This window comes from Ptychodera flava, chromosome 16 (assembly GCF_041260155.1).
Source record: "Ptychodera flava strain L36383 chromosome 16, AS_Pfla_20210202, whole genome shotgun sequence".
NCBI lineage: Eukaryota > Metazoa > Hemichordata > Enteropneusta > Ptychoderidae > Ptychodera > Ptychodera flava.
The window spans coordinates 4,214,383-4,242,203 of NC_091943.1; the positions used below are offsets into that span (position 1 = coordinate 4,214,383).

The 27,821-nt window shown below is 39.3% G+C and overlaps 2 protein-coding genes across 2 annotated transcripts in view; one reads left to right on the forward strand and one right to left on the reverse strand.

Moving 5' to 3' along the window:
- Positions 1 to 4,588, forward strand: part of LOC139152562 (plancitoxin-1-like) — a 10,151-nt gene extending 5,563 nt beyond the window's left edge. Inside the window, exon 7 of the mRNA XM_070725778.1 lies at positions 143 to 4,588. Coding sequence (XP_070581879.1) covers positions 143 to 244 — 102 coding nt within the window. The 3' untranslated portion in view covers positions 245 to 4,588. The remainder of the gene's footprint in view (positions 1 to 142) is intronic.
- LOC139152561 (uncharacterized) lies at positions 4,398 to 27,640 on the reverse strand. The gene is made up of 4 exons (XM_070725777.1): positions 27,096 to 27,640; positions 7,704 to 7,960; positions 6,930 to 7,226; positions 4,398 to 6,459 (listed from the first exon to the last, which is right to left on the reverse strand). Exons 1-4 carry the CDS (start codon positions 27,332 to 27,334, stop codon positions 6,188 to 6,190), a joined length of 1,065 nt encoding a protein of 354 aa, XP_070581878.1. The 5' UTR covers positions 27,335 to 27,640; the 3' UTR covers positions 4,398 to 6,187.
- Between the last annotated feature and the right edge of the window lie 181 nt (positions 27,641 to 27,821).

Sequence of the window (27,821 nt, forward strand, 5' to 3'; positions counted from 1 at the left end):
GAGAGTGCAGTAAGATACAAGATACATTATATCTTGAGTATTTGATGATTTTCATCTATTTTTGCCAAGTTAGAAATTTTGAATTATGTGTAGTTTGAAAAAATTGACGTGGTTTGTTTTGCACTTGTTTTTATCTTCACAGGAGGGTCAAAAGGAACGTGATGGAGGCTCAGTTTGTTTTGAAATTCCTGCTGTATGCAAACAATTCACCTCAATCATCTCGAAGGTTGAAGAATGCAAGTAAAGACTTGCTTAGAAATAACCAATCATTTACTCAGAGTGACCAAAAGCCTTTTTTTAGGGGCCCAAGCCTACCGGCTTGGCCCCTATTGTTTCGTAGGAGTTCAACTTTCTTCTTCTTCTTCTACTTCTTCTTCTTCCGCTCTTTTTTTTCGACCTGGAACTTGAACACCGCTTACCCCAAACTTCTGAAACTTGCAGGGCTAATAGGTACCTATGAGATCTCGTGCACCTGGGTATACAAATTTCGATTGGTCACGTGACCTGGCGGCCATATTGGATTTTCCAAAAATCTAAAAATGGCTTTTCCAGAAGTCCCAGGGGTCTAGTCGATTTGAAATTTTTTTGTATAGCAAGCATGACCTAAGGTCTTAAGAATTTGTTAATAAAATCAAAAGCGGTCACGTGACCTTGGCCGCCATATTGGATTTTGCGAAAATCGTGATTTAATCTTTAAAAATCTTCTTCTCCAGAACCAACACACCGATTTGACTGACGTTATACTCATGTCATCCTTAGAGTGATCTCTTTTAAGTTTGCGAAAGATGTTTGGATCGGTCACGTGGTCTGGCCGCCATATTGGATTTTGCGAAAATCGTGATTTATACTTTAAAAATCTTCTTCTCCAGAACCAACACACTGATTCGACTGAAATTTGACTCATAACATCTTAAGTGTGATCTCTTTCAAGTTTGCGAAAGGCGTTTTGATCGGTCACGTGGTCTGGCCGCCATATTGGATTTTGCGAAAAATGTGATTTAATCGTTGAAAATCTTCTTCTCCAGAACCAACACACCGATTCGACTGAAATTTGACATGTAACATCTTAAGTGTGCTCTCTCTCAAGTTTGCGAAAGGCGTTTTGATCGGTCACATGGTTTGGCCGCCATATTGGATTTTGGGAAAATCGTGATTTAATCTTTAAAAATCTTCTTCTCCAGAACAAACATCGAATTGACTGAAAGTTTGCATATACCATCTTTAAAGGGATGTTTTCAAGTTTGTGAAATAGGTTTTGAACGGTCACGTGGTTTGGCCACCATATTTGATTTCCCGTAAAATATTAAATTTCAAGTGAAACGTACAGTAACTATTAGATGATGTTCAAAATCCTACTTTTCAAGCTCGAATTTTGCACATAATATCATTAGTGCAAGATTTTTCACCATGTTAACCGCTTGGGCCCACACCAACGCTGCTTGCAGCTTTAATTTATAAATGTTATTCACAAACTTTGCTGAAATGTTTGACAAGCCTACTTGTCAAACAAATTACACAATTCACAAATTATGTGGAAATGTTTTCAACATGATTGAGTCAAATACATCTGCGACGTCAATAAATATTGTTTGTCCTTGTAGATATTGTTGACTTTGTTCTTAGGCTCCTGTAGGTTATGCTCACTTTCAGCAATATTGAATATTCACTTTTATAGAAATGTTTCTAGCATCAGTTAATTCATTTGCATATTTCCTCTCAAAATGTCGAAAGAAAGAAGGTCGAGAACGAAAAGTAAAAACTTCATTTACTGCACAGCCACTCAAGCAGCGTATCAGTGACGTAGTTACATGTAGAAATAGTAAATGGCAAGCAAGGGTATTTGGTTGGGGATATAAGACCTCTGGGGTGGAAATTTGCATATTTTGGTGAAAAAATCACCTAGCTTCGCTCGATGATTATTTCCCACCAAGTATGCTATTTTCATGGCAGGTCTTATATCTGCATTGTAAATACTGCAAGCACACCATTCATAACCTCATCATGATATGAGTAAGTTAAATACAAGTGGCTAATGTTGTTATTTGGGACGCAAATTTTGACGAGGGTTCAGGAACTTTGGCAGAAACTCTAAAAGAATTGTCAGTACAAGCCATGCGGGCATGGGCTCAGTTGATTGCCATACAACAGGGTAATGCAACACCTAGATTAAAATCACTGCACTTGAAGAATTGTACTTGAAAAACGCTCAAAAAGAAACTGAAAAATAGATGTCATTTAATCATCGTTACTGCTTGTAGAAGCTCTTCATCAGTGAGTTCATTGAGCGGCACCAGACTAAAATTTAACAATCAAAATCAAACCCAAGCTGTGGATCTGTCCAACATGATAGTGTATTGAGCTCTCTGGGAATTTGGAAAATTTGTGCGTGTTCTTACAAATGTTGCACAGGTCTTTTTAAGAATATCAACCCTGTCTCCAGCCAATCAGATGGCCAGATTCAAGTCAAGCATATTGTGATGAGCCCTTGACCCTGTTTACATTAAAGCTCCAATAGCTGCCAATATGCATTATTTTCATGACTTTGTTGTTGAAGTTGGTTAGTGTAAATGTGCTAAGTGGAGAACGTGTATAGAAGTATCACTGCCTGTTGACTTGGACCATGCCTACACGTTTTAACAGGTTAAATAGTAAACAGGTGCCGCACTTGTAAAATGGTGCCCCCACGGAAAAGTACAAAAAAAGCAGTACTTCGTACACATACACATCATGTCATCCAAGAAACAAGTATGATGCCATTTAATTGAATGCATCACATGATGGCAGACATTTTGTTGTCGTAAACTTTATTTTCTCTGCCACATGATTACTTTTTGAAAATGGCGGGAAACTTATTGAAATGTTAAAACTTGTGAATTTACTCACCACTTTCAACACTTAGGACAGTTTGATACACTTTTTCAGTCTTAATGGGTCTTATGCAAAGAAAACTCTTGGAAAACAGGATATTTTGAGATTGGTTTATTACACATTCGCAGCTATTGTGGCTTTAAGGTCAATTTTGACTTTCAGTACTGTTCAGCTAGAAAGATACTTTGTGCGCACACATTTATGAAAACTTTGTAAGCCTAGAAAGGAGATATGTCACCAACATGTGATAAAGTTTTCAACAAAAAACATGCTAGTTTTGTGAGTTCAAATGTAGTAGATTATTTATACATGAGAGTTAAACATTTAAGAGTTGATAGAGAAACTATGCCATCTGTCACTCAGATGTCTAAGGGGGGAATTTGTGACACAGAACTTTGTGTCTGATTTTTAAAAAGTGATGAGTATGGGGAATCACTCAACCGACATAGTGATATGTTCATTATTTTATTGAACGTCATGGTTTACATCAATGTGGAAGACAGTTTTATGTCTGTACCAATTAATACTGACAGACCAGCCATGGTAATGGACATTTATTGCTGATTGTAATCTTTGGTGATTATTGTAATTGCAATAATGAAATCTATATGTAGTAGTGAAAATAAGTTTAATTAATGTACTTCTGCATACAGAATTACAACATTTTGTAAACATCCTGGTATCTGCTTTTCAAAGATGGCGTTGTTCATTTCACTGCATGTATCATAATACAGGAATAAAAAAGTATGGCATATAAACAGTTCCAATATGTTAATCATTGCCTTTCATTACTTATAGTGTACACGGACTTTAAGTTCTTTATGACATTTTGACTTCTTTCCTGTGTGCCAAGTACCTGCAGTGATGAATATGCAACATACAATATCCATGAATGCAGTTGTATTTGTGGATGTTGTAAAAAATTGCAATGAATGAAACCGACCATCAAACCATTGTGTAAACAGTGTAACAATTCTTTCCACAAAGTGTATATGTAAGTAAATATACAAAATTTTGGCAGTATCTCTATGTAACAAGACAATAGACGATGTTTGCTGATTGCGAGATCTCGCGAGACTTTAATACATGCCCGTAGAAACAGGTTTCCAGCTTATTAATACAAGTCAAACTTTGTATGGAACTAGAAAAAGTGCAAAACTAAGCAAAGATTACAACTTCATATATTTTATGCAGTGTTTAACTTAATTAGCGACTTGTCCTGTTTTACGCCGTTTGTCCTGTGTTGTGAGAACACGTCCACTGCGAACCAATATTCTCGCGATATCTCGGAATGTGTCGTTGCGGTTCGGAACATGGTCTATTACATTAAACAATTCTTGATTTCATCATAATAATGGATGCAAATAAATCATGGACCAAAAAATGAGAATTTCAAAGAAATATTTGTACACTACACCTGCTTAACATTTTATTGATGAACTGAAACAGTATTTGCATTGTACAGAGAGGTCACATAATGTTATCTTTTAAACACTGGCCAACAGATTCAAATGACCTTTGACCTTGTCCACCATAAATTTTCATGTAAATTTAATATCATCCTGCAATTTCTAACATATAAAATACATTTTTCAACTGCATGTAGTCAAATTATAGCAGTCCATCAGAATGTGTCTGTTCGTCTGTCAGCTGAATGTTGTATTTTCCAATGACAAGTCATGGTAAACAAAATTCTGGCTTGCTGTCCCATGTATTGGAAGATGTTGGAGGAATGATAAACAAACTTTTTCTTCAGAGGATAAACAAATTTTTCTTCAAATGGGAAATAAATGTTAAATGAAAGTGAAGACAGATCATCAAACCCAGTCCATAACTACCCACCGTACTTTATTTTTTTATGTCTCTGCAGTTATATAGTCATTCCAAATGTTTTGCTGAATTTACAAGTACCAGTAGTACATTATTGCAAAAATGAAAAAAGCTCACGCATTGAAATTAAATTTTTGCCATTACTTTGATAATATGTTTGATATTACTGGCGTACCTTTGCTCAGTGTTATGAATATTAGAAGGGGATTACTACAAAATCCAAATCTGTTTTGTAAACCTATATATTTTGAAATACACATCATTGGACGGACCTCGGCCACAGTAGTTCTGTTTATATACATCAAATATAAAGTCACATCAAAACCAAATGCCCTCTTAACCCCTCCAGCACAATGGTTTAGCCCAATCCCATTAGTTTAAATGGTTAGCGTGGACCTGTCCATATGGGCAAATGGAGATATAATCAGACATAGGAACTGTTGAAAGAATATACATCACACAGAAGTAAATCATGTTGCCATTAGTGACCTGATTGTTCCTTGTAACTGATCCACTCATCAGAGATACAATAAAAATATTCTATCTTCATCGTTCTCAATAGCGTTGATCACGATTTCAGGTTTTTTTTCTATATACAGCTGCACCCGCGCGACTTTGGACAAAGCTGCCTGACATTCTGACAAATTTTGTTGTTGCATGCGTGGCTGTTGTAGCAGCTTGTAGTCTGAGCCATCAATTCATATAAATAAGTGTAACTTTTAGTTGCCATTGTAACACTAGCAGGTTTTATTGTCGTTGTTTGTGCGGGCAATGTGGACGAATATTTATTTATGTATATTAATGAGAGAAAAACATGACGTCATTTGCGATCTGTTCTACACTTAAACAGAGAGTATTGCATGGTACATCAAGATACATTACAGATGTTTAAGGTAGTATGCGTCTCAAAAGTCAAAGACTTGAACTTTTGCTCAAAGTTTTATTAAGGAATCTCTCACCCATTCTCTTTCAAAATCAAGAATAATAACCTGGGGTCACTATGCAAATTTTGGTAGTACTGTGAAACAAATATTACCAACGATTTACAGATATTTAAAATTTCAAAATGGCCGCCATCCCTGTGTTAACTCTATGGAGAGAAATAAAATTTTCGAATATCAAAAAACTTAAGCCGGTGAAAAGTTTTCTTACACCAAGAGCTTTAAAATAAACTCCCAATAAGTGGTATATCAGAAAAGAATTGAAAAAGTTTCAGAGTCAGAATAGCTGTTACCGAGGCACGATCTGTCCTTAAGTACAGCAGGAAAAAAAAGTACAGAGTTTCCTTTGTAATCAAAAAACAGCCTATATTGTGGTTAGCCAGAAAACTTGGCAAATCCACCTGTTTTTTTCAAGTTAAGAAATAAAAGTTACATATAGCATTGGTATGACCAAAACAAAAAGTATAACAAATAAAAATCTGTTTCATGTCAGCGTGAATACAAGGGTCATGTGAGTACTTCTCTTAATGATATAATCATCATCCAGGCTACAACTGAAGTATTTCTCGCACTATGTCTTCATACTTTCCAACTCCCTCAACAAAGTTGTTTAATGCTTTCTCTGTGTCACTGAGGGCACACTTCATGTCATGGAGTTCTTCATCTTTCAGTTTGGTACCACTTTCCTGTAACAGTCCGATCAATGCTTTGAATGCTATCATTAAGCTTTGCCATTTTAAAATGCTGTCTTGCAGCTTGCCTACCCATGTAAATAACATAGATTTGGTCTCTTCCAGTTTTTTGGATAATTCTTTTAAGTCTGTAACAAAGTCAGAGTGTCATTCCATTAATTATTATGTTCCGAATTTATAAGGACAACACTATCACAGCTCATAACAGATGTCTCTGGCAGTTTCTACAAAATGAAAATGTTACACAAGACAACATCTGCAGACAAAAGTGTAGCAGTGAAAAGAAGTTGACACACTGAACAGTTTAGCAGGAACTTCATCTAAGATCTTTACTGAGCATCTGTTGACTTTGATAAGAAAATCCTCTTTTGTTTGGTTCTTTTAAATGTAGCTTAGGTAATAGTTCACTATCTCATTTTCTACTGTCCCATATTTTCTCAAGGAATTGCATGGTTTTGATGTCTTTCATTATATTCTATTTGTTTCTGGTGCTCTGATGATAAGGCGGTCATTGTAAATTGTCTATAGAATAGTAAAGGACATCTATATATCTACCTAGTATGCTGCATAAGAGTCAAGATCATTGTTTTTCACTCACCACAGGCTAAACCAATAGCGCCAAGCATACTAACACCATAAACAGCCCAGCTTAGTCCTCCAGTAAGGAACGCCAATCCTGCTGCCCCAACAGCTGACAGTAGAATGCTTGCCGTTGCGCTGCTTTCCTTCTCTTCTTCCAAATATTTCACAACACTCCCAAGCACAAATTTCGTCTCATAAAGGGAATCTTCCAATGTCTGTGTCACCAGTTTTGATGCTCTCACAGATTCTTGACCAAACTTTTCCAAATCAGACTCCATGCAGTCGGCATCAGTGATGTAAAAGTGATTAGCTTCTGTTTGAAAAAGGAAAATAAACAAGAAAAATGTGATTCTTAACTGATCATCAAGATTGATTCTGATCTTTATGATATCTTGCACTTCAACAACAATTAATGTTAATAAATGTTTCTTTTGAATATTACACATACTGAAATCCTCTCTCTCTCTCTCTCTCTCTCTCTCTCTCTATATATATATATATATTACATACATTGAGTGTCTGTGTCTGTGTCTGTGACTATCTGTGTCTGTGTGTACAGTTAATGAAGGACTTGTAGATGTGCATTCCAAGAGTAATACTAATACGAGATTCATGCTTCATTCAAACCAAGGTGAGGTTTAGAGATTGGAACGTGGAATAATTTCAAGTGGGAAGTGTGAATAAAACAGTAATGTTACATTTCACACATCATGGTCACAGAAAAGTCAATCATGAAGATTTTCCAGTAATAATTTTTTTATTTGATGAGTGAGGCTTGTACAACACTCACCAGCTGAGTCGATCTTGTTCATCAGTGTTTTGAAGTCCCCTTCCTTCATGTTAATCTTAAACAGAGTCCGTATAGCATTTGATGTAAAATCAACCTGGAACAGTTCCATCGCCTTGACAATTTCATCATCTTCAAACAGGAGTATATAGTCCTCTTCCAAATTGCAGAGTTGTAAAAATTCCTCCAAGTCCATATGACGAAATTTTATTTCGTCTTTGAGACTCTGGAATATTGATGTGCATTGTTGGCCATAATTTCTGCAGAGAAAAAATGAATTTGTTTTATATAGCGGCTCACTGAATCCACATAATTTGAAAAAGTTGCGGTTATAATATTGTTTATTTTTTTCAAATGGTATTGTGTCAACTGGCAACTGATGTGGATACACGTACACATTTGGGAAGAAGTTGTTGAAGGGTTGACCATTTGATATAATTATATAATTCTCTAGGTTTTTAAGAGAATTTTTTGAAAAGTAAACTTTTTAAAGAGAAATTCCAATCCTGTCAGAGTTTGCATGAAAAACAGAAAGAAACTGCAAAATGAAAAAAAAAAACACTAGAAAGAACTTGTATGCTAACTCATTTCATTTTATTGGTTTGTCTGTTCAGGAGAAAGTTATCAGACATCTTACTTCACTTTCAATGAGTCCCACCGGCCTGATGTTGTAGCAATGTGTAATTTCGTTATTAAGGTATTATGCGCCTCGAAAACGAAAGACTTAAACTTTTGCGCAAACTTTCCTCAATGAATCTTTCAACCATTCTCTGTAAAAATCAAGAATAAAAATCGGGGGTAACCCTTGCAAATTTTGGTACTAGGGAAACAAATTTCCAAAGATTTACAGATTTTTGAAATTCAAAATGGCCGCCATCCTTGTGTTAACTCTATGGAGAAAGATAAAATTTTTGATTTTCGAAAAATTAAGACGGTGAAAAGTTTTCTTTCACCACGAGTTTTAAAATAAACACCCACAAAGGGCAGATCAGAATAGCATTGATAAAGTCTGAAAGCCCGAATATTTGTCCCCAAGGCTCGATCTGCCGTATAGTAATTTGACATGGCCCGCTCTTGACAGCCTTCATGTGTACAAATTATGCTAAAACGTAATTGTTGTTTTCCAACAATATAGTAAAGTAAACGTGGGCAACTGGGATGAAGTAAGAATTTTACACCCCATTTTATTCTTTATCTACATGAAGCGAAGGAAAAATTAACCATCCATGTAACTAAAGTATGACCCTGACCTATATACGAACTCACGCACGCGCAGCAGTGCATTGTCCTGAACTAAGCGGGGAAATTCCTGCTGAGCATGTTATACATGTACGGGAAATTCCGTGTGAGTCATCACCATCAAACTAGCCTATATAAAGGAGCCCCGTTGTCAGTCCGGCCGGCCGGTCGCGGAGTCTAGCTGATGTTGAACACGAAGTTCCTATCGGTACGAACTAAATTTCATATCCATTCAATCCATAATGTCTTAAATATCTTTCCAGAGGTGGACTAAATCCTTCTTGTTTTTGTATTTCTAGCGCCTGATGAAATATGTTCTGAATAAGTTCTGACCCCGGAGCCTCTGTTGTTGCGCCTTTTTCTTGTATTTGTGTAAGCAGCTGTTTATATTGAACGTAATAATGTTTATACTTCTCTCTTCTTTTTGATACTCCCGTTTTCCTTGTATTACATCAATAACGACGCCGGTATAGGAGTTAAGGCTAACAGTACCGGAACTGTTGGAATTGCTGCTATTACAGCAGAGCTTACAAGAATTCCCTTAGTAATATTAAGAGCCATATCAATTCGACCCATCAATTTGTAACTTCGTCGATATGCAGCACTTGTTCTTTCTATATAATCAGCCAATTGTTCAACGCTTTCAACAACTGAGATGTGCATTTTTTTTACTGTATATGTAAGGGATGATAAAAATAATTGTAGTAATATAGAAATACAATATGGCAGAAGGAGGAGAAGATATACCACTCCAGGGTTTAGATGATGCAAATGTAAATGATGATGATGATGACGCTACTGCTGAAACATTCTTTATAGACGATGATAATGCCCTTGCAGAAGTCGATCCTTACCGGGATAGTTCAAGCGCGAAGAGCCCGCAGGTAGATCCTTCAACTAACATGAGAGTAGAACTTAAAATACAAATGGCTGAAAAATTCTTAAACGAGAATAATATTACTGATGAAGCAGCACGAAACGAATTATTTTTGAATGCAAAGATTAGGGTATGGAAAGCTGTATTATAAGAACTCAGGCTATCAAAACTTTCAGGACGTGGATTTTAAATCGCTCAAGACAGTAAAAAAAGAAGCAGGAGGATATGAATTTGTAACTAAAGTATACAGTAAGACGGGGACAGCGCAGAGCCCGAATATGTGAGTCGTACATTGTATTCTGTAGATGTGGAAAACGATAAAATACCGGCTGAGAAGATGACGCCAGAAGACATGGGTATATACAAAGATAAACTGACAGAGTTACGGCAAGATGCTTCTGGTAATGCAGATAAAATACAAGCTTTTGAAAATAAAATCGAACAATGGAACAATCTAAACCCAGAATATAGAGCTATTATGATGAATTAAGGATTGCGAATATGCGTCATTAGCGAGCCTTAACAACGAAAAGTTAAAATAAGGCTATTGAAAAGAGAAGCTGAAAAACAGTTAAAGGAAATTCCTGAAGATCACCCAAGGAAAAGAAAAAGCCAAGAAACTACTAGCTGAACTCATAACAAGAGAAGCTAAAGTTGACAATCGAATTGAATACGAACATGGTAAGATCAGTGAGGCACGTGAAAGTCTGGCTACGACTAGGTCTCTTCGTGATGTAATTTCCGATCCAGAATTGTCACTCAGGCTGAAGCTGACAGAGTTATTTAAACGAAATGGTATAACAATCGCTGCAATACTGACTGCCCTTGGAATGACAATATCAACAATTGCCCTGGCTGTGACTAGAGGAGGAGGGGGAGGAGGGGAGCAGGAGCAGGAACTGGCGGGTCTGGTTCAGGTCCACCCAAAGTATATACAAAAGCGAAAGAAATTGTAAAGCAATTTGGCGAATGGTTAAAAACATTGGCCGCAAAAAGTGCTGCTGCAATACCAGGTTTAATCGGTTCCCTCGTCAGTTTTCTATTAAAAACAGCAGGATCGGTGGTTGGATTTGTTGGAGAACAGCTATGGATATTTTTAACTGGTTTAACATTAGTCATTATAAATAAAATTATGTATTAATACGGCATCGACATGTTTGGTGAAAAGAATATTGCAAAGTTTCTTTCTAAAAATAAAGACCTGTTTGGTTTCTCTGTCGAATTGGAATGGTGCAAACTTCGGCGGGTAAATCGACATATCCTTCGAGCAAATCCAGGTGTCCGACTCAAAGATGATAATCTATATCATAACATTTTAGCTTTCGTGAAGGAATGTCAGAAGACTAACTTCTTTAAGCGACTAGAATTCATAGCTGTATTCCAGGATACTGAGGATGACCAAGAGGCTCATCATCTCCAAGAATATTGGGTTCTTCGATTGATTCGCGACACAGGTAATCGATTTATCTTTCAGCAGACGGAAATATTTACGTAAAGATGTGATTTATTTTCTTTTTTTCTTCTCTACTATATACATTACACGAAAAATGGGGTACGATAGAACATTATCACCGACTTTCACCAACCGAATACCGAATGGAACGAAGTCAGAAAGAACTCATCACGTGATTGCTCATAATCCAAGTGAGGCAGATCCAGGCCAGACACTTATCATACGATGTCCGAAGTTAGAAAGCGGAGTACTCTTAGTTCCAGATACTTTCGACCTGGTTTTTGATCTCGAAGTAACGGGAGATGAATATAACCGAGTAGTACAAAATGTTGCAAAAAATTTTGGTGGAGCGTATGAAACTCACATTTGAGGGTCAGACACTTTCCGATTTGAATAAATATAACCTTATTGAATGCTATCGCGATCTCTTCAAACATAAAAAGGAGAGAACGAACATGACACTGTACGGAATTCAGAACGAAAATCTAAGAAAATTAAGAAGCGGTTCGACCGATGGAGATCAAAACGTCGTGGGCGATAAGTTACTTTTCGACACATATAAAACAAAATATGCTATTCGTCTCACTCATCCCCTAATAACAGGTCATGGAGTTGCATATCCAAAAGCGTTAGGGAGTCATATTGAATGGGAAATTACGTTGGCACCCGCCCCCCAATTACTTGTCAGTAATCAGGTTGTTACAACCAATTATAAATTAAAAAACATTCAAATGGAATACGAGACAATTTCTGACCTCGATCTCGCGAGGTCAACTGCTGGTTATTACAACGGTGGAAAAAGTTACCTTTACGAGCATATACATTTTTAGAACAATCCCATTCAAAGAATCGGACACGGTTATCAATGAAAATATAAATGTACCACGACGTAGCATTAGAGGTATCGCTATACTCTTCACTAAAAATCAGAATCAGTCAGAACTGAACAGTGAACTTTTCTTTAACCCTCCATTGAATCTGTGTCTGTAATGATTGAAGGCATTGCAAATAAAGTGTACGCTCAGAAGATGATACCAAGACAATTTTGGCGAGAGGTGCGACGGTATTTTGCTGAAGATAAAGATTGGTGTGAAATTGATATAGATGAGGCCGATTATTGAAGAATAAATTCTGTCTGTTTATCGATCTGCGTAGTTTTAAAGATATTGAGTTTCATGGAAATGGTTTAAAAGTAATGAACACAAAGGACGGAATTCAACTTGAGATCCTGAAGAAAGATACCGCGTGGGGTGGCGATGACGCTCACAATGATAATATATTTGCCCACATTTATGTTATCAGTGATGCCCTGGTCTCTATTGAAAATAGTAGATTAATGTCTTTACAATATTAACCATGACCCGTCGTCCGTCCTATCGGCCATGTTTCTGCCAGCCATTCGCCCGTGTCTGGATTGTATAGCTGCACACGTTTGATATCATTTGGCGCCATCATGATTTTACTACGCTTTTCACTACGGATTTCTCCAGCCTTTTCCGTACAAACTGTACAAATTGTGCCGGCTCGGGCTTCTTCCCAGTTTCAAATAGATCTTTATAATCTTCAAAGTTTAAATGTTTCTAACACAAACATCTTTCACCCTTTATTTTTTTCGTCTCCGAAGTTGGAGTTCGAAAAGCATACACTTTCGAGCGTATGCCGACAAAATCAAGAATAGGTTCACCATTCAACTCATCTTTAAATTTACCTATCACTTTTTTATTAATCTTCGGAAAGGGGGGCCACCATGGGTCCACTCATCCCACTAGTATCATATATAGACTTCTCACCATTCTTTTCCACATCTTCCCGAACTATATCATTGAAAGTTACGTCCGGATCCGGGAGGGTATTGTACACTGTAAACAAAACTGTCAGTATCCATGTAGGCTAATCGTATTCCAGGGAACTGGGCCCGAAAGTAATTGTAATGCGTCTCATACATAAGCAGCTTAGAAAGTTCCAGTACTGCGGCGCCGATGAAAACTGGTTTTACATATCTATGCTCATCCGTTTTCAGTTCCAGTAGGGCACTGTCGCAGGAATCGCCATCCTCTTCGGAAGTTATGAAAGTTATATGTTTCATCTTTGGATTATACTTCTGAATCTTTTTACGTCCACTATCCGTGCCGTTCCAGTCCGAAACAAATTTAAAGTCTCTGTACTTTCGAACATCTTCTATTGTCTTACCGAACATTGCATTATTCATCAGCTTATAGAAATTCTTTTCAAAATCTGTCCTCCCCTTTGCCCTCATTTTAGTGTTAAAGTCAATATATTTCGCGAGACATGGAGCTTCATCGAAAGCAAGCACCCGATAAATCTTTTTCAATCTCATTCCCATCCGAAGATAGAATTCCAGCAACTTGTAGTGTAAGACGTATCTCTCTCTATCCATCACACTTGTAATCAGTCGACCGCCCTGCCTCGGAAATTCATAGTGATGCGGTGCTAATGGCAAATCGCTGTGTTCTTCATGTAATTCGGCTGGGTATTCTAAGTCTACTTCTAGAAAACTTGGTGGAAAGGTGGAACCAGGTCCCCACGCTCCGGCTCCGCCCCCCGCTCCCCCCTCGGCGGCCCATTCCTCCCACTCTTCCATCGTCATCCAATGAAGTCCGCCCGTAGGCATTGCCTGACTCATTGCCCAGCCGTAGAGATTGTTTGCATCGAGATATTTTATTTCGGTCACCGGCTTCTCTGGATCGTAATTCGCGCCAGCGTAAGCAGGATGATTTGTCTGTAAATAATGAATATTACACTGGCTGATGCCGCCTCGAATTCCCCGTTGTACGAAAGTCATCTGCTCAGCATCTTGAATGAGTTTAAACTTATTACCCGTGTAAAGTAACATAGCATCCCATGTCAAGCCAGGCGCTGACATGTAATGGGCCGGATCTAACTTATATGCTTCTAAACATGTGTCGCGAAAATTTTCGAATATATTTGCAAGAAGTAGAACGTCAGTCTCACAATAGAATTCCATATAATCACGAATCGTCTTACATCCAACTTCGTCCCATACTCTTAATGCATGTTCGTAATCAGACTCGAAATCCCCTCTTCCGTCAATTCGCTATAAAATTCCCCCTCTCCGGGAGCTGGTTCTCTCCAGTCTGTCAACCGAGTCTAAATATTCGTAGGGGAAGAAACCTTTCGCCCTTTGAATGTCCGGGTACGAAAGTGGCGCCGCCGTCCACCCGTGGGTCTCCGGCACAGTTTTTGCCAACTTCGCCAATGACCCCATCATCAGCTGAGCACTGTCCATAAACTTTATAGAAAAGAAACGTCTCTTTATCTCCCTCTTCCCTCCGGCAACAACAATTGAGGCGTGAAAAATAAATGTTTTCGAGAGACCCATAATTCCTCCATTGCTCGTCTTAGCTATGATTTTAGGCTCTGGTCCGGAACCCCCATCATCTCCTTCGGTAACGATTTCATGTAATTCTTTCAAAATAAAAGAACCATCGTATCCCTTGAGGTTGTGAAAGTAGATAGGAATGGTTCTCGACGGCCGGCATCCTTCGCAATAGAAGGTCGCCTCCTCCTTCACTACTCGGTATCCTGCCGGCTCTCCACATGCAATACAGACTGGATCACATCCGTCGCGCCGGTAATTAGAAGGATCCCTCATCGGTATTATTTTCCAATAATACGATTTAGAATAATACTCGGCCCGTTCTTTCATATCCTTAGAAAGTCTGTAACACAGGAGAGACCTGTGAATGTTCTTTTACCATAAACAGTGGGTCGGCCCGGGCCTCGTTCCGAAGGTCCCCACCCCGTTCCACCATAACATACGAAAGACAAATTGGAATGTGTCGGCGGTCCCCTTCTCAATAATTGCCTCAGTATCTGCATAGACGACGTAGGGAGAAGGAACCTTCTTCCGATGTCCTTCAAATTGACACACTTCCTTAGGAAAATCTGGCTGGGCAGTGTCTGTTCCACAGTATACCTGATGTTTTTCTAATTCTTCTGTTGACTTAAAACCTCTTTTACAAACCATACAAATACACTTCCGTCTGCGCTCATTCTTTCGATTAGTACGAGAATTACGAAGGCGATTTTCCGCAGTAATTGGTACGAAGTGAGAACGGCCGCGTCTTCGCCAACTATCAGTAAGATATTTGCTATTTGATTCTATCGGCTTCACCTTCGGAATGGGCACTATATAACACAGTTATGTCGGACGGGGGAGTGGGATCATTTTCGTAGATCTGAAATACTTGAAGTTTGACCCCTGGATTTTGCTGCTCGAAGCGCCTGAATACAGTCAGATCGGCGGGCGTAGGAAAGGGAATACCTTCCCAACAGTAGTCAGCCATAAATGGGGCGTACGTATTCCATTTTCTCCTTACCTGACCACATTTCTTTTCACGAAACTCCGGATCGGCTCAACTTTATACTTGCTACGATGGCGTATTGAAAACAATTCTCGCTGCCCGAAGGTAGCACCAGATCGCTCACACAATGCTTATTTTTAACCATCCGGGAAGTTGGACTGCGCCAGCCCCGGGCCAGCCCGAGTAAAACTTCTACTAGAATTACTTCAAAATTAAGTATCTCCTCGAGAACGAGACCAGAACCCTCAACATTTTCAATTGTATCAAGCATAAGGTCGTAGCGATCTATTAATTGTTGCCCCACATCCGCCCCTCTTACATCTTTTGTGTATGTATCTTTTAATTTAACATACAATGTACGCGGTTGTGTATTACCAGTTTCGGATCCGATAATTTGACTTCCATTTCAGTATAAACAGAGTACATCTTTCGTTCCGAATGGCTTTCTTTGACCATACCTTCAATATCCACCAGCTCCCCGATATCCTTGACTCGCTTGACTTCAGGAAATTTTTTTTGTAAAACTGCTCCCTTGAATGCTGTATGTAATTGACTGGCCATCTTTATGATATATACTATCCTAAAAATTTTTAAAATGAAAAATAATTATTCTATGATAGGTCATCAAAATCCACTATAATATTTTTGTCAGCATTTATTTGTTTATATATCTCACCTAATCTTTCTAAGTCGACTAGTTCTTCCACATCTTGAATTTCTGGTTTATTAGGCGCAGCACAAAATATTAATCTCTCAACAGTGAAAGAAAGGCCACGCTTACTTAAGCGCGGTTTAAATGCTAAGAATTCTATCTTACTACCTTTCGGATATTACGAGGTACAATAGCAGGATTTTCTCGGACTGGTAGTAACGGACTCACTGTTTTAAAACCGCAGTCAATTTCTTGAACCATATCAATACATGTAGCGAAATCGTGATTTCTCCCTCTCCCTCTTTTAAACTGAAATTTAAAATACGCAACTGGCTGTGCCTCGCTCCCTCGCTTCTGATACACTTTAGATGGATTGTAAAATCCAGTAGTATTCTTGGAGTGAGCGGCCAGGCTTGGAGCATAACTTTTAGCCCCGCTTGCATCGAAACTTTCACCTAGGGTACGGAATATTATTAAATCGGTAAACTTTTGAAAGACTCGGTTGCCAACGGACACACACCCCATCACATGTAGCTGGATCTCCTCCAGAACCATATTTAGGTCCGATGTTGAAAACTACTTCTAGCTCACTGTCTACGTATATGAAAGGATCTACATATTCACCAAATACTAATTTGCCTCCATCATCAATTTTGATGTTTCTCCGGTTTCAAGTATTTTTATTGCATCTGAAATAGAAAGGATTGTCATTGTCTTATCGTATATATCTTAATAAAAAAAAAATTTAAAAAAAATTTCTATGATATAGTATCCTAAAATGTCATACATATTCATAAATGGACCAACTGGAAGTGGTAAGAGTTACGATGCAGTAAATTTGGATCCGTATCACGTACCAGAATTTGACACTAGTTTTTCCAGCAACATTGCCGACTTTTATAATGGGCGCCACGTTTCGATTGCCGATTTTCAGAACCAGTTTATAGAACATACGCTTAGTTTACAATGTCAGGCTGGGAGGAGGAGGGAGGTTTCCCTCCCTTCAGAACAATACATTATTTGTGACTCTTCCATAATTCAACATCTGACTTTTTCTCGAATCCGGGGCGTGGCAACGGAAGAAAAAAAGATTGTTTCTAGAGCATTTGACCATTTACCCAGTTTCATTATCATATTCAAAGATATGCCTTGGGATTATTGCAGGCGGAATGTGTTGACTCGAGCCAGGTCGTACGAAATAGCCGCCTTAGAAGAACTAGAAGAGATTCACAACAAGTTCAAACAGACTTTCTTAGAAATTTGCCACGACTATAGGCTTCCATGTTTGGTAATTCGGAACGCTCTTACCCCCCTCGTTCTCAAGAATATACTTAATCCAACAATTGATACCGAGACAGTCGGACCAGTAGAATATCCACGAGCTTTTGACTTTGGAATTGCATGGAGCGGCGGCAGCCAGGGATTTTTAATAGACGGTTTCAAGGAGGAGGAACTTGAAAAAGCGTACTTCCCACCTGGTCAAGAACAACTAGAACAACCTCGAGTCTCACTAAAGAACCTACACAAACTTCTTAACGCTTGTGAATCTGTGTGTGCTTATAATGCTTCGTTTGACCTACGAGCACTTGACATTATGAAAAGTGGGGACTTTGAAGTTACTTGTCTATGGCTCATGTCAGTTGTGTACATTATACTTCAACCAGAACTTATCGATAAAGCTGAACAAGGGGGACTCGAAAGAACGGACTGTGGTAACATGAGAAGTCGTTTTGAAGATCTTGCAAACTTAATATGTTCAGGAACTGAGGGGGTACCACCTCATCCACATACGGCCGAAAAAGATGCAGTAAGTGAACATTACTTACGACAGTACATGATAAATACTTGGCCAGGTGGGGGGTGGAAGTGGGGTGGTAAACTGACACTTTCGGCTTTCAAGAAATTAAGACTTTTTCCATGGTACTTATTGAATAACTTTCGTAAATACTTACGTTAGTACTTACGTAGTACTTGACAAGTACCATGGACAGGAACTTACGAAGTACTTACGTAGTACCAGCACAGGAACTTACGAAGTTCTAATAACATTTCCTCCGGCTCCCAACTATTGAAACTTTCTGGATAACCTTTCCATTTTATCAGATAATATTTCTTTCCTCTAATTTTTTTCGTCTTCAAAATTCGTTCTACTCTGTACAGCTCGTCAGCACCCGTTCTGAAGGTGCGCTCTGAAGTTCATCAGAATAGAAAGTGCCGAGTATTTCCTCTCCATTCAGATCTTTTATTTTGTAAACTGGTGGTGTTCCCAAGCCAGCTGCGTACACAACTTTTGAAACTACGAAAATCTCCTCTGTCCAATTTGGTAAATATCCTTTCTTAAAAGTGGTCTTGTATTTTGTAATTCGGACACGTTCTCCCGGCTTGAATTCAGGGTTGGCTCCCCCGGCTGCCAACTCAGGACCGAATAGTGTATAAAATGCCTGCCAATCGTTCTCCTCTGTTACGTCCCTGGGTTTCATTTTGATACTTCCGTGAACGGTGTTATTGTAATTCTCGAGAAGGTGGGGTAGAATAGAAAGCCATTCACGTGTCTGTTTATATGTAAAGTATTTCCACATCATCGTCTTGAGGGTCCGATTAAAACGTTCAACGACGCTAGCTTTTTTGTCACTGTAGGTGTGAAACCAATGAATCCCGACTCCTGGAGCCACCCCTGCATTTTCGATTAGTAAATTCCCGCCCCTCATCTGTCTGAAGTTTGTCGGGCCTTCTCCCAGATTTCTTAATCACATCTTGTAGTGCCTGTCAGGTATCATCAGCCGTTTTTGACTGTATTGGCCTGGCCCATGCATATTTACTGAGCACATCGATTACTGTTAGCATGTATCGAATGTTATGATTCTCTTTTGCGAATGGGGGAGGAATTCCACGAGATCCGCTTGCCATTGGAGTCTATCGATGTTACAAAAACGCGCGGCCGCCCGTAGCACGAGTACGAGGTACGGGTACGGTTTATGTAGATTATAAGTTAGCTGAGTTTTTAACCAGTCCTGTCACCTCTTTCTTAGTACGTGGAGTCCGCTGGCCCGTGCTGCGTCATACAATTTTGTACACCTCCAAAACCAGTTTTCGGGTTGTAATATAATTCTCTAAGAGTGCCTTCGGGGGTGCCTTCGGCTTCAGCTTCCATAATTGCTATATTATACGAAAATTTTATGTCGTACGGATTCCGTAAACGAAATACTAGTTTACTGAATGGCCTACTTTTCAATTGCTTGATTAGGCCCACGGCTTCCGTTCTGACACCTCCATTCCATATTCTTTATAATAGTTTTGTTGTCTATCTTGTTCGGTGTGTAAAATAGTACTAACATCTGTATGTTTTCCTAAATGGTTTACTAATACTAGTATATTGTTGAGTCAGAACCCAGACAGATAATCCGTCGTGTCTTGCGCTGAAACCAAGTTGGACTAAAACGTTACTGCGCTTTTCATATCTTTGGACGAGGCGCAGTCGTCGAGGATTATTAAAGTGTTCGTGCCGGCCCATTCTTTATGCACGTAGGTTAATGTATCATCCACTGCATCGAGTCCGACTGGAAATATAAACACATTATCATCGGTGAAAATGAATCTTCTATTATACGCTTTATTATTCATGAATGTTGGGCAAATGAATATCACATATTCGAATTTCCTTAAGTACGGACCGGTGAGGAGGTCCAACATAAATTCTGTTTTGCCAGAATATGTCGGTCCAGTTATAATCATGTTGAATGGTGGGGTTACGTATATTGACATTTCCTCTGGATCTATATATTTAGTGACTTTATTCCAGTACCTACAATAGTAATGAATATTGCTAAAGATAACAAACCAATTTTACCATATTCGTGAATAGGGTCTGCAGACGCTGCCCGTTCTGGGGAGGGGAGGGGAGGCCCCGAGTCGTGTCATTGTGAGGGACTCTCCGGCTCGTCCTGCCACTTCACAGGATCCCCCCTCCTCCACTCCATCTCGTGTACAGCACTTTCTCGAACTTCCGTGTTTATATCACCGTTCACCCCGAAGGACATAGATTCTGTTGCGTATTGCAATTCATTATTATAACCTGAGATTGCCGGGCCCGAAAGAATGACCATCTCAGACGGTAAGAGAAGTAAATTGGTGAAACTGCCATATCAAGTTTGACACCAGTATTCATTATTGTGTCTTGATATCGCCTATAACTAATTACTTTGTCGGTATTACGAATTTCATCTTCGAGGAGAACGCCGAATTCTTTTCTTACTTGCTCTGCACTGCCAGTATCGCCCACAATGGTACTGCGAATATTTGCTTGTGCGCCAAGTATGCAATATACGTAGGCTTCAAGGCTTTCATTGAGGCGGGCGAGACCGGCCTTTGTTAGTCCCGAGTCTCCCTTCAGAGGAATGAAACTATTGTATTGTCCCTCCGATCCATCATTTCGGAAGAAATAATAGTGTGGTCTGTCTTTGTCGGGCAGTACATGTTTTTTCTTTCCAAAAATGGTATGTGTATAGAAAACGCCTCCGTCGGCGGAGAGGAAAAAGTCCGACCGTTGTATATCGCTTTTGGCTGTCGAACGGGACCACGATTAGTGTAATATTCATATCCATAACCAAGACCTTTATTTTGACCTTTTCGATATCGAAAGTCGGACTTCGTTGGGCTTATATTTCCAAATTCTGTACATAGAAGTTCATATTGGACGAGATTGTACGGATTGTCGCCCGCTTTGAAGGTGGGGGTATCGTCTGGAAGTGCAACGCCCATTTCGTGAAGGATCCGACGTATTGTAAAATATACATGGAAACGGCAGAATGATCGTATTTGCGGAGGAAATTTCTTATCAAAGAGATGGGCGAATGATATACCACAACCAGTAGTGCTGACACCATACAGCGAAATTCAGTTGCTGGTCCCAGTATTTCATCTTTGGACTGCCCAGCCAGACATTACTTTCTTTCGCTGATCGATGAGTGATTACGTTATCTTTGAACACATCCCGTGGATGAAAAGTAAATTTATCTGTCGGCGTTACATATATTTCTAAGTCCATGAGAATAGGTTTATTCCCCCGTCCGGTTTGGAAGGAATATCAGCATGCTGTACTGTCGGTACGCTCGTCTTATTCAATTGAAAAGCAACTGGGAATAAGTCTGTACTCATTATTCGTGTTTCTATATACAATAGATTTAAATGGAGGAGAATTTTCTCGGAATCCCTGTCGGAACGTTAGGGGTACTAACATTCCAGACTATGTTAATACTTTATTTCGGATTCAGGTTTAAACGAATTTTTTATTTTTTACTAAGAATAGTAACATACTGCAAACAATGGAGAATTTAATAAAGTCATCGGCAGCGGCAAATATGACGCGTTCCGAAGGGGCTTCGGCCCTTCGGCGCCTTCGGACAATAATCAATCCATAATAGAGACAAAACGTGAAAAAATACTCTGTGTCATCGCAAGTGGTCAAAAGTAAGTTATTTTTGGTAAGGAGATTACAGTTGCTGACGTAGAAAAATGGAAAGATGAAACGGTGGTTAAAGCCTTCAAAATGTACGAAGCGAAATACAGTTCTCTTATAAGTGATACCATCACTCAAAGTTTCATAGATCTAGGAGCCCGTGCAATCAGTCAGGTAGTTCCAATCGATGATCGAGATAACTATGCCACTGATCTTAAAAAGGATTTTATTCTAAACAGTGAAATAAAACGATTATCAGGACGGATAGGTACACGTGGGGGCCCCTGATTGCTCTAATTTCCACCGGTTTAATTACGGGTAAACATTTAAATTTTAAAAAAATCGGGTTTAATATAGTACCTGAAATAAATGGATTCAACTTCGCCGACTCAGCAAACGGCTCCGCCAGGGACGACCAACCCGCCGACGACCCAACCCCAACACCGGCACTCCGACACAGCGCAACATAGAGAAAGTGACGTTACCGCCGAAGCATCCAGGGAGAGTTGCTGCGGGCAAGAAATTAGCGGAATGGAACAGGCAAAACAGGGAGAAGAAACTAAAAGCAATGGAGGGGGAGGGGGGGGAGGGGACGATGCGTGCGTAGCAGACCTACCGCCTACAATGAAAGAACAGTGTGATAATAATTCACGCTGGTATAATAAATGTTATCTTGTTTTAGGAATTGTGGGAGTTTCATTGACTGCATTAGGGCTATATTGGGGGCGTGCTCGGCATACCCCTGTCCCGTTAATCGATCGAGTCCAGATCGGAAAGATCCTCCCCAAAGAAAGCGAAAAAAAACAGAGCACGTAGCAGCTCCATCAGAACAGTTCCGACAGGGGTTCAGGGGGAGGGGAGGGGGGGGGGGGGGGGGTGGGGGGGGGGGGGGGGGGAGGGAGGTCCAGCTCCTCTACATTGTATGAGATGGATTAACTCCCCATATTTTTTATTTTTATTTTTATTTTATATACTAGTCAGCAATCATGGATATTAAAACAGTTGTAAACACAATGTACGATGGTATTGTAATCGCAGGACTTGCGATGGGATATCTTATGATCTCCAGCAAATTCTGAAAATAGAGGTTGGCGATCCAAGTCGTCCAAATTTGACTCGATTGGCAAAATTAGGCGGTGCGACTGCTGCCGCGGTAGCAACCAAAGATCTCCTTGAACAGAAAAATATTATTCCTGCAGAACCTTATACTTCGTAATGGGCACCTTCGGAATATATTCATCGAACATTTATACTTAGTAATATATACAGCGCACAACAATGATCATTTGGATTGAAAGCCAAAACAGGTGAACCTGTTACTGTTAATTTTACCCTTGTATTGACACGACACAGTTTACGAAGATAAGACTGCTAGAGTGCGGACTATATAATTCATGGCATAACATAACATCGACGAATAATGTAATAAAATATCAAGAAGGTGACCAACCGAAGAAGACTAAATCAATACGTCCAGGTAACTACAATATCGATACGTTAAACAAAGCAATCGGGTTGAAGCAAAAAATTAATTTGAAAAACATCTGCCGACAAACCATGTTTATCTAACTTTGGCTAAAGATATTAAAGTCTATTTCAATGCCACAGGTAGCTTCGCCAACGTCGTCGGCTTTTCAGATAAACCTGAGAACAACCCAGTTATAAAAAGTACTATGAGTCCGAAGAAAGTGGATTCTTAACAGTCACTAAATATATAGTTCATTCAGATGTAGTCGATGTTACTGGAAATTATGTTTCATTTGGTTCGGGTGCCTCCGGAGGATACATACAGGGGAAAGTATCGAACTGTTTACAAATACTTCCCATCCGGGATACGAGAGAAATAAGTGAAAAGGTTACTTACGATTTTAAAAACGGAGCAATTTCTATGCCATTGAGAAAAGGGGGAGATTACATGAATTCAATGCGTATCTGGATAACAGATCAGGATGGAAACATGATCGATTTCAATAACTGGCCAATTAGCTTTTGTATTGAATTATTGTAGTCCGAAGCGGGGTCGGTGTAACCCTATCGGAAGATAAACCATCCCACGACCAATCCTCCAGCAATATATATCATTTCATATTTCTTTTGCTCAGGACTGGGTTGATAATAATCTGAGAATTGCGCTAACGCTTGCGCTGACTTGACGTAGAGTTGCTTTGCACCGCTTCTGCTTCTTCCAGGATTTCTGCATCTGTATCTCTTAATTCTGCCGCAGCATGGCGTCCTTGCTTGATTTTCTCTTTCCCAGTCAGCCTGTAGTAATCTTTTTTCTGACCAGACGTTGCGATCATGTTCAAATTTTTCTAATGCTTTATCATGTCGAACTTTCTCTTCAATAAGAGCCTCACCATTCCCAGAAAGCTTTTGTCCGATAATATTTCCTCCTGTGAATGCCGTTGCATTTAATACAGCACCGAGAACTGTCATTCCTATTGCTGAAGCCGATGGTTGTGTATATTACAAGGTATTATTTTAATTTTCACTGTATATAGGTCCTACGGAGTATGTCTGATCCAAGTGGCTTCGGTCTAGGTACAATTCGTATGCAAAATCTTGAGCTTGAAGATCTGAGTGATGTTAAAGTTAACAATAATACTAAGATGGCTGCTAATCATAATAAGGATTACGTCCTTCGTTATAAAGACCGCGAAAAATATTTCGTTTTAGCCAATGCCGCGGCGCCACCCCACGACAATGCTGTAGAATTTTCCGAACTTAAAGACATTGATGAAACTGTAATTGACGCCACAAAGGCTTCGAATGATTCTACTCCTTTTGCTCTGACATGGGATTGGGGTAGTCAGAAATTCATGCCTTATAATGTGCCGCGTAACATCTTAGATATATTGGATAGTGAAATTGCAGGAGGTGTTGCTGAACCACCAGGAACTCCGAATGTGATTTATTTTGATAGCAATGTAAACAAATATAAATTGTTAGATTTTCGTAGTTGGCTTACTCCTACAAATCCATACATTGCACTTCTTGGTATACCAATTCATCTTAAAATTAGTCCTCTTAATACAATAATGAAGGCAGATAATACACTAAGAAGGTGGATAAACGAGGGGGAGAATTATTGCTCGTATACAGCTAGCGGAGTTCCAGTTAGATTATTTTGGGACACAACTTTAAAGAAACTGGGTCTTAAAAGTGTCGGTGATGAGGCAGCTGAATTAACTTTACAGACTGTAAATCAACAGATGACTGATAATATGAAAATACTTCAACATGGTACAGTTCTCATTAGATGTGTAAAGTTAGCTACTGGAGATGAATTTGACGATTTGGTTGGATATTATGCTATGAAAACAGATAACAGAACAACTTGTGATATTATCATAAGTATTGATAAAGATCGGGGAGGGGAAATGAGTATTGAATGTTTTGTTGGTGGGAATAGAATAGAGAACGACTTAGGAACTACATTTGTACGTAGAGATAAAAGAGTGAACACTTTAGATATCAGTACCATTCATCTGAAACGTCTCATATTATTTGAAGTAATGGTCTTCCGTCACATTTTAAGTTCAGAGGAAATTACTAAAATTTTATCTATCAGGTGAACAAGTTCGCACCGATAGGAACTCGTCGTGTCTCAAAATCACTCAGCTAGACTCCGCGACCGGCCGGCCGGACTGACAACGGGGCTCCTTTATATAGGCTAGTTTGATGGTGATGACTCACACGGAATTTCCCGTACATGTATAAACATGTTGTGTGTGACTCAGCAGGGAATTTCCCCGCTTAGTTCAGGACAATGCACTGCTGCGCGTGCGTGAGTTCGTATATAGGTCAGGGTCATACTTTAGTTACATGGATGGTTAATTTTTCCTTCGCTTCATGTAGATAAATGAATAAAATGGGGTGTAAAATTCTTACTTCATCCCAGTTGCCCACGTTTATTTACTACTAACAATCACAGTCAAAACCATAAAAACAGTTAGCATATGTTGACTCTGCAACAGGGACTTGATATTCTGTCGCCGAAAAAGCTCAATTTAATCATTAAAAATAACTGGATGTTAAAAAGTCAATCACAACTCTGTTGGTGTGGACGTTATGATCCATCATTGGCTCAACACTTTAGACGTTGAGACCTGTAAAGCGCCTTAACCCTTTCACCACCATGGTTTGTCCCAAATCCATTGTTTTCTATGGTAAAGTTGGACCTGTATACAGGGAACTGGGGATGTAAAGCGCCTTAAAAGACCCGTATACTGTAACATTTGTCTTTTCACTGTTTTTTTGGTGGTTGGGGTTTTTAGTTTGTTTTTTGTTTGTTTTTGTTTTTTGTTTTTTTGGGGGGGAGGTTTTTTTTTTTTATAAACTACAGTTTGTTGTTCTGCTCCGCAAAATATGTTCAGAACCACAGTGTCCAGCCTGTCGTCTTGGCTTGTACATGTAAACTGTATTGTTGTTGTTGACAACTGAATTCTTGGCCGGACAAAAATTCAAACGCATAAGTACGTAAACACAGACGCTGTAGACCAGACATTAAATTGGCGTTCCAACATGCTTTGTGAGTAGATAGCTTTGTGCGACCAAAACCCAGTTGATGAAGCAATTTTCATAGACAACCCTACGAAGTGCCCCTTGCTTTCTGTACAGGTTTGCCAGTTGTTACCACGGTTGCGCCTAGGTAAAACGTACCGCGGGAGCAACACGCACCTGCACGCAGCACTCTATGCACCTCAACCTGGTCGTAAAAACTTTGCTTGGCTTACATCATCCTCAGCATGGTAGCTACAAATACATTGTAAACAGAGTGTAGGCTATACATTGATAAATATTTGACAATTTGATAACTGTTGAAGATGCTAGTAATATGAAACGTTTATGAAATGTGGAAAAATATGTACTGCTTGTATTTAAACCTCGCAGCCTCTCCGACAACTTAAACTGACTGTTTGTCAAGCAGTCTTCTCTCAACGCCGACCAATATAGAGTTGTGGTATCAGTACAATGGAAACATGTAAGATTTATGGTCAAGTTAAACATTAACAATAATATTATTGATAGGAACAGGTTTCTGTACAGTCTGACTTTAGGTTCAAGTCAATAATATGATTTTGATTCATGCTTGGGGATTAATTCAATTATCAGGCTTGGCTTTGAAGTTGTCAGTAATTCGAACATGAGATACAATAATCGTCTTTATATAAAGTTCATTGAGGAATGAGAAAAAACATTGAAATCACGAATCAGAGACAAAGTGCCGTCAGTGCAATGTGCAATATGGCGACCATGTACCATATATGGGAGTATAGTTGCAGACGTTGTCATTGGCTTTGGTTGTATGACATGAGCAAACCTCGAGTTCTAAAGTTTAAGGGGGTTGTTTTACGTGGTAGTTCAGCTTACCTGAGTTTTCCACATTCATTGAGTTGCTCCTTGAACACTGACTTTACTTTCGCTTTGACACCGCTGACGTCCTTTGCGATGTTTTCCCTTCGAACCTTCACCTGGTTCAAACAGGTAACAACAGCTTTGATTTCCTCGGCACACTGTCTGACGTCTTCCCACATGGACGACAGTGATTCAATGTCCATACTTTTGGCAATGGCCGTAATTTCGCTGAGACAATTCCTCAATGGATCCATGGCAGACGTTACGCAGTGACAGGTACTCAACTCCACGGGAAATAAAACCAACGTATGAAGGGCCTACTGTATAATATCCAGGCTCGCGCCGAACACTGGTAATGGGAAATCACCGTGCATTTGTTATGTGTCAAATGAATTGATACTGCGTTGGCGTATAAAGTCTGACTGTGCACAAGTTATCAAATCTGGACAACAGGTGCGAAAGGTGACTATGAGAACAGAGTGGAGGTGCAATAACTGTTTTCTAAAAATACGTTTCTGCAAATTGTAGCCTTTAAACCGAACGAAACCGAATGGAGTCTTGTAAAATACAATATTTTCTTTCACTTTCGGTTCTTTAGGCCTACCTAATTCATTGAATTACATTTGTCATAACTTGACGCCCTTGGATTACCGTGGAATATGTAACTCCATTTTTGGTTTAGTCTTGAAAACAATCGTCTACTAGACGATTTTAGCTAAACTGTTGACACTGTGCCTATAG

Coding starts and splice junctions, on each gene's coding strand:
- LOC139152561 (XM_070725777.1), bottom strand. CDS start 27,334: ATGGATCCATTGAGGAATTGTCTCAGCGAAATTACGGCCATTGCCAAA. Junction 7,227..7,703: donor GAACAAGATCGACTCAGCTG/GTGAGTGTTGTA, acceptor TTTTTCAAACAG/AAGCTAATCACTTTTACATC. Junction 6,460..6,929: donor CGCTATTGGTTTAGCCTGTG/GTGAGTGAAAAA, acceptor ACTTTGTTACAG/ACTTAAAAGAATTATCCAAA.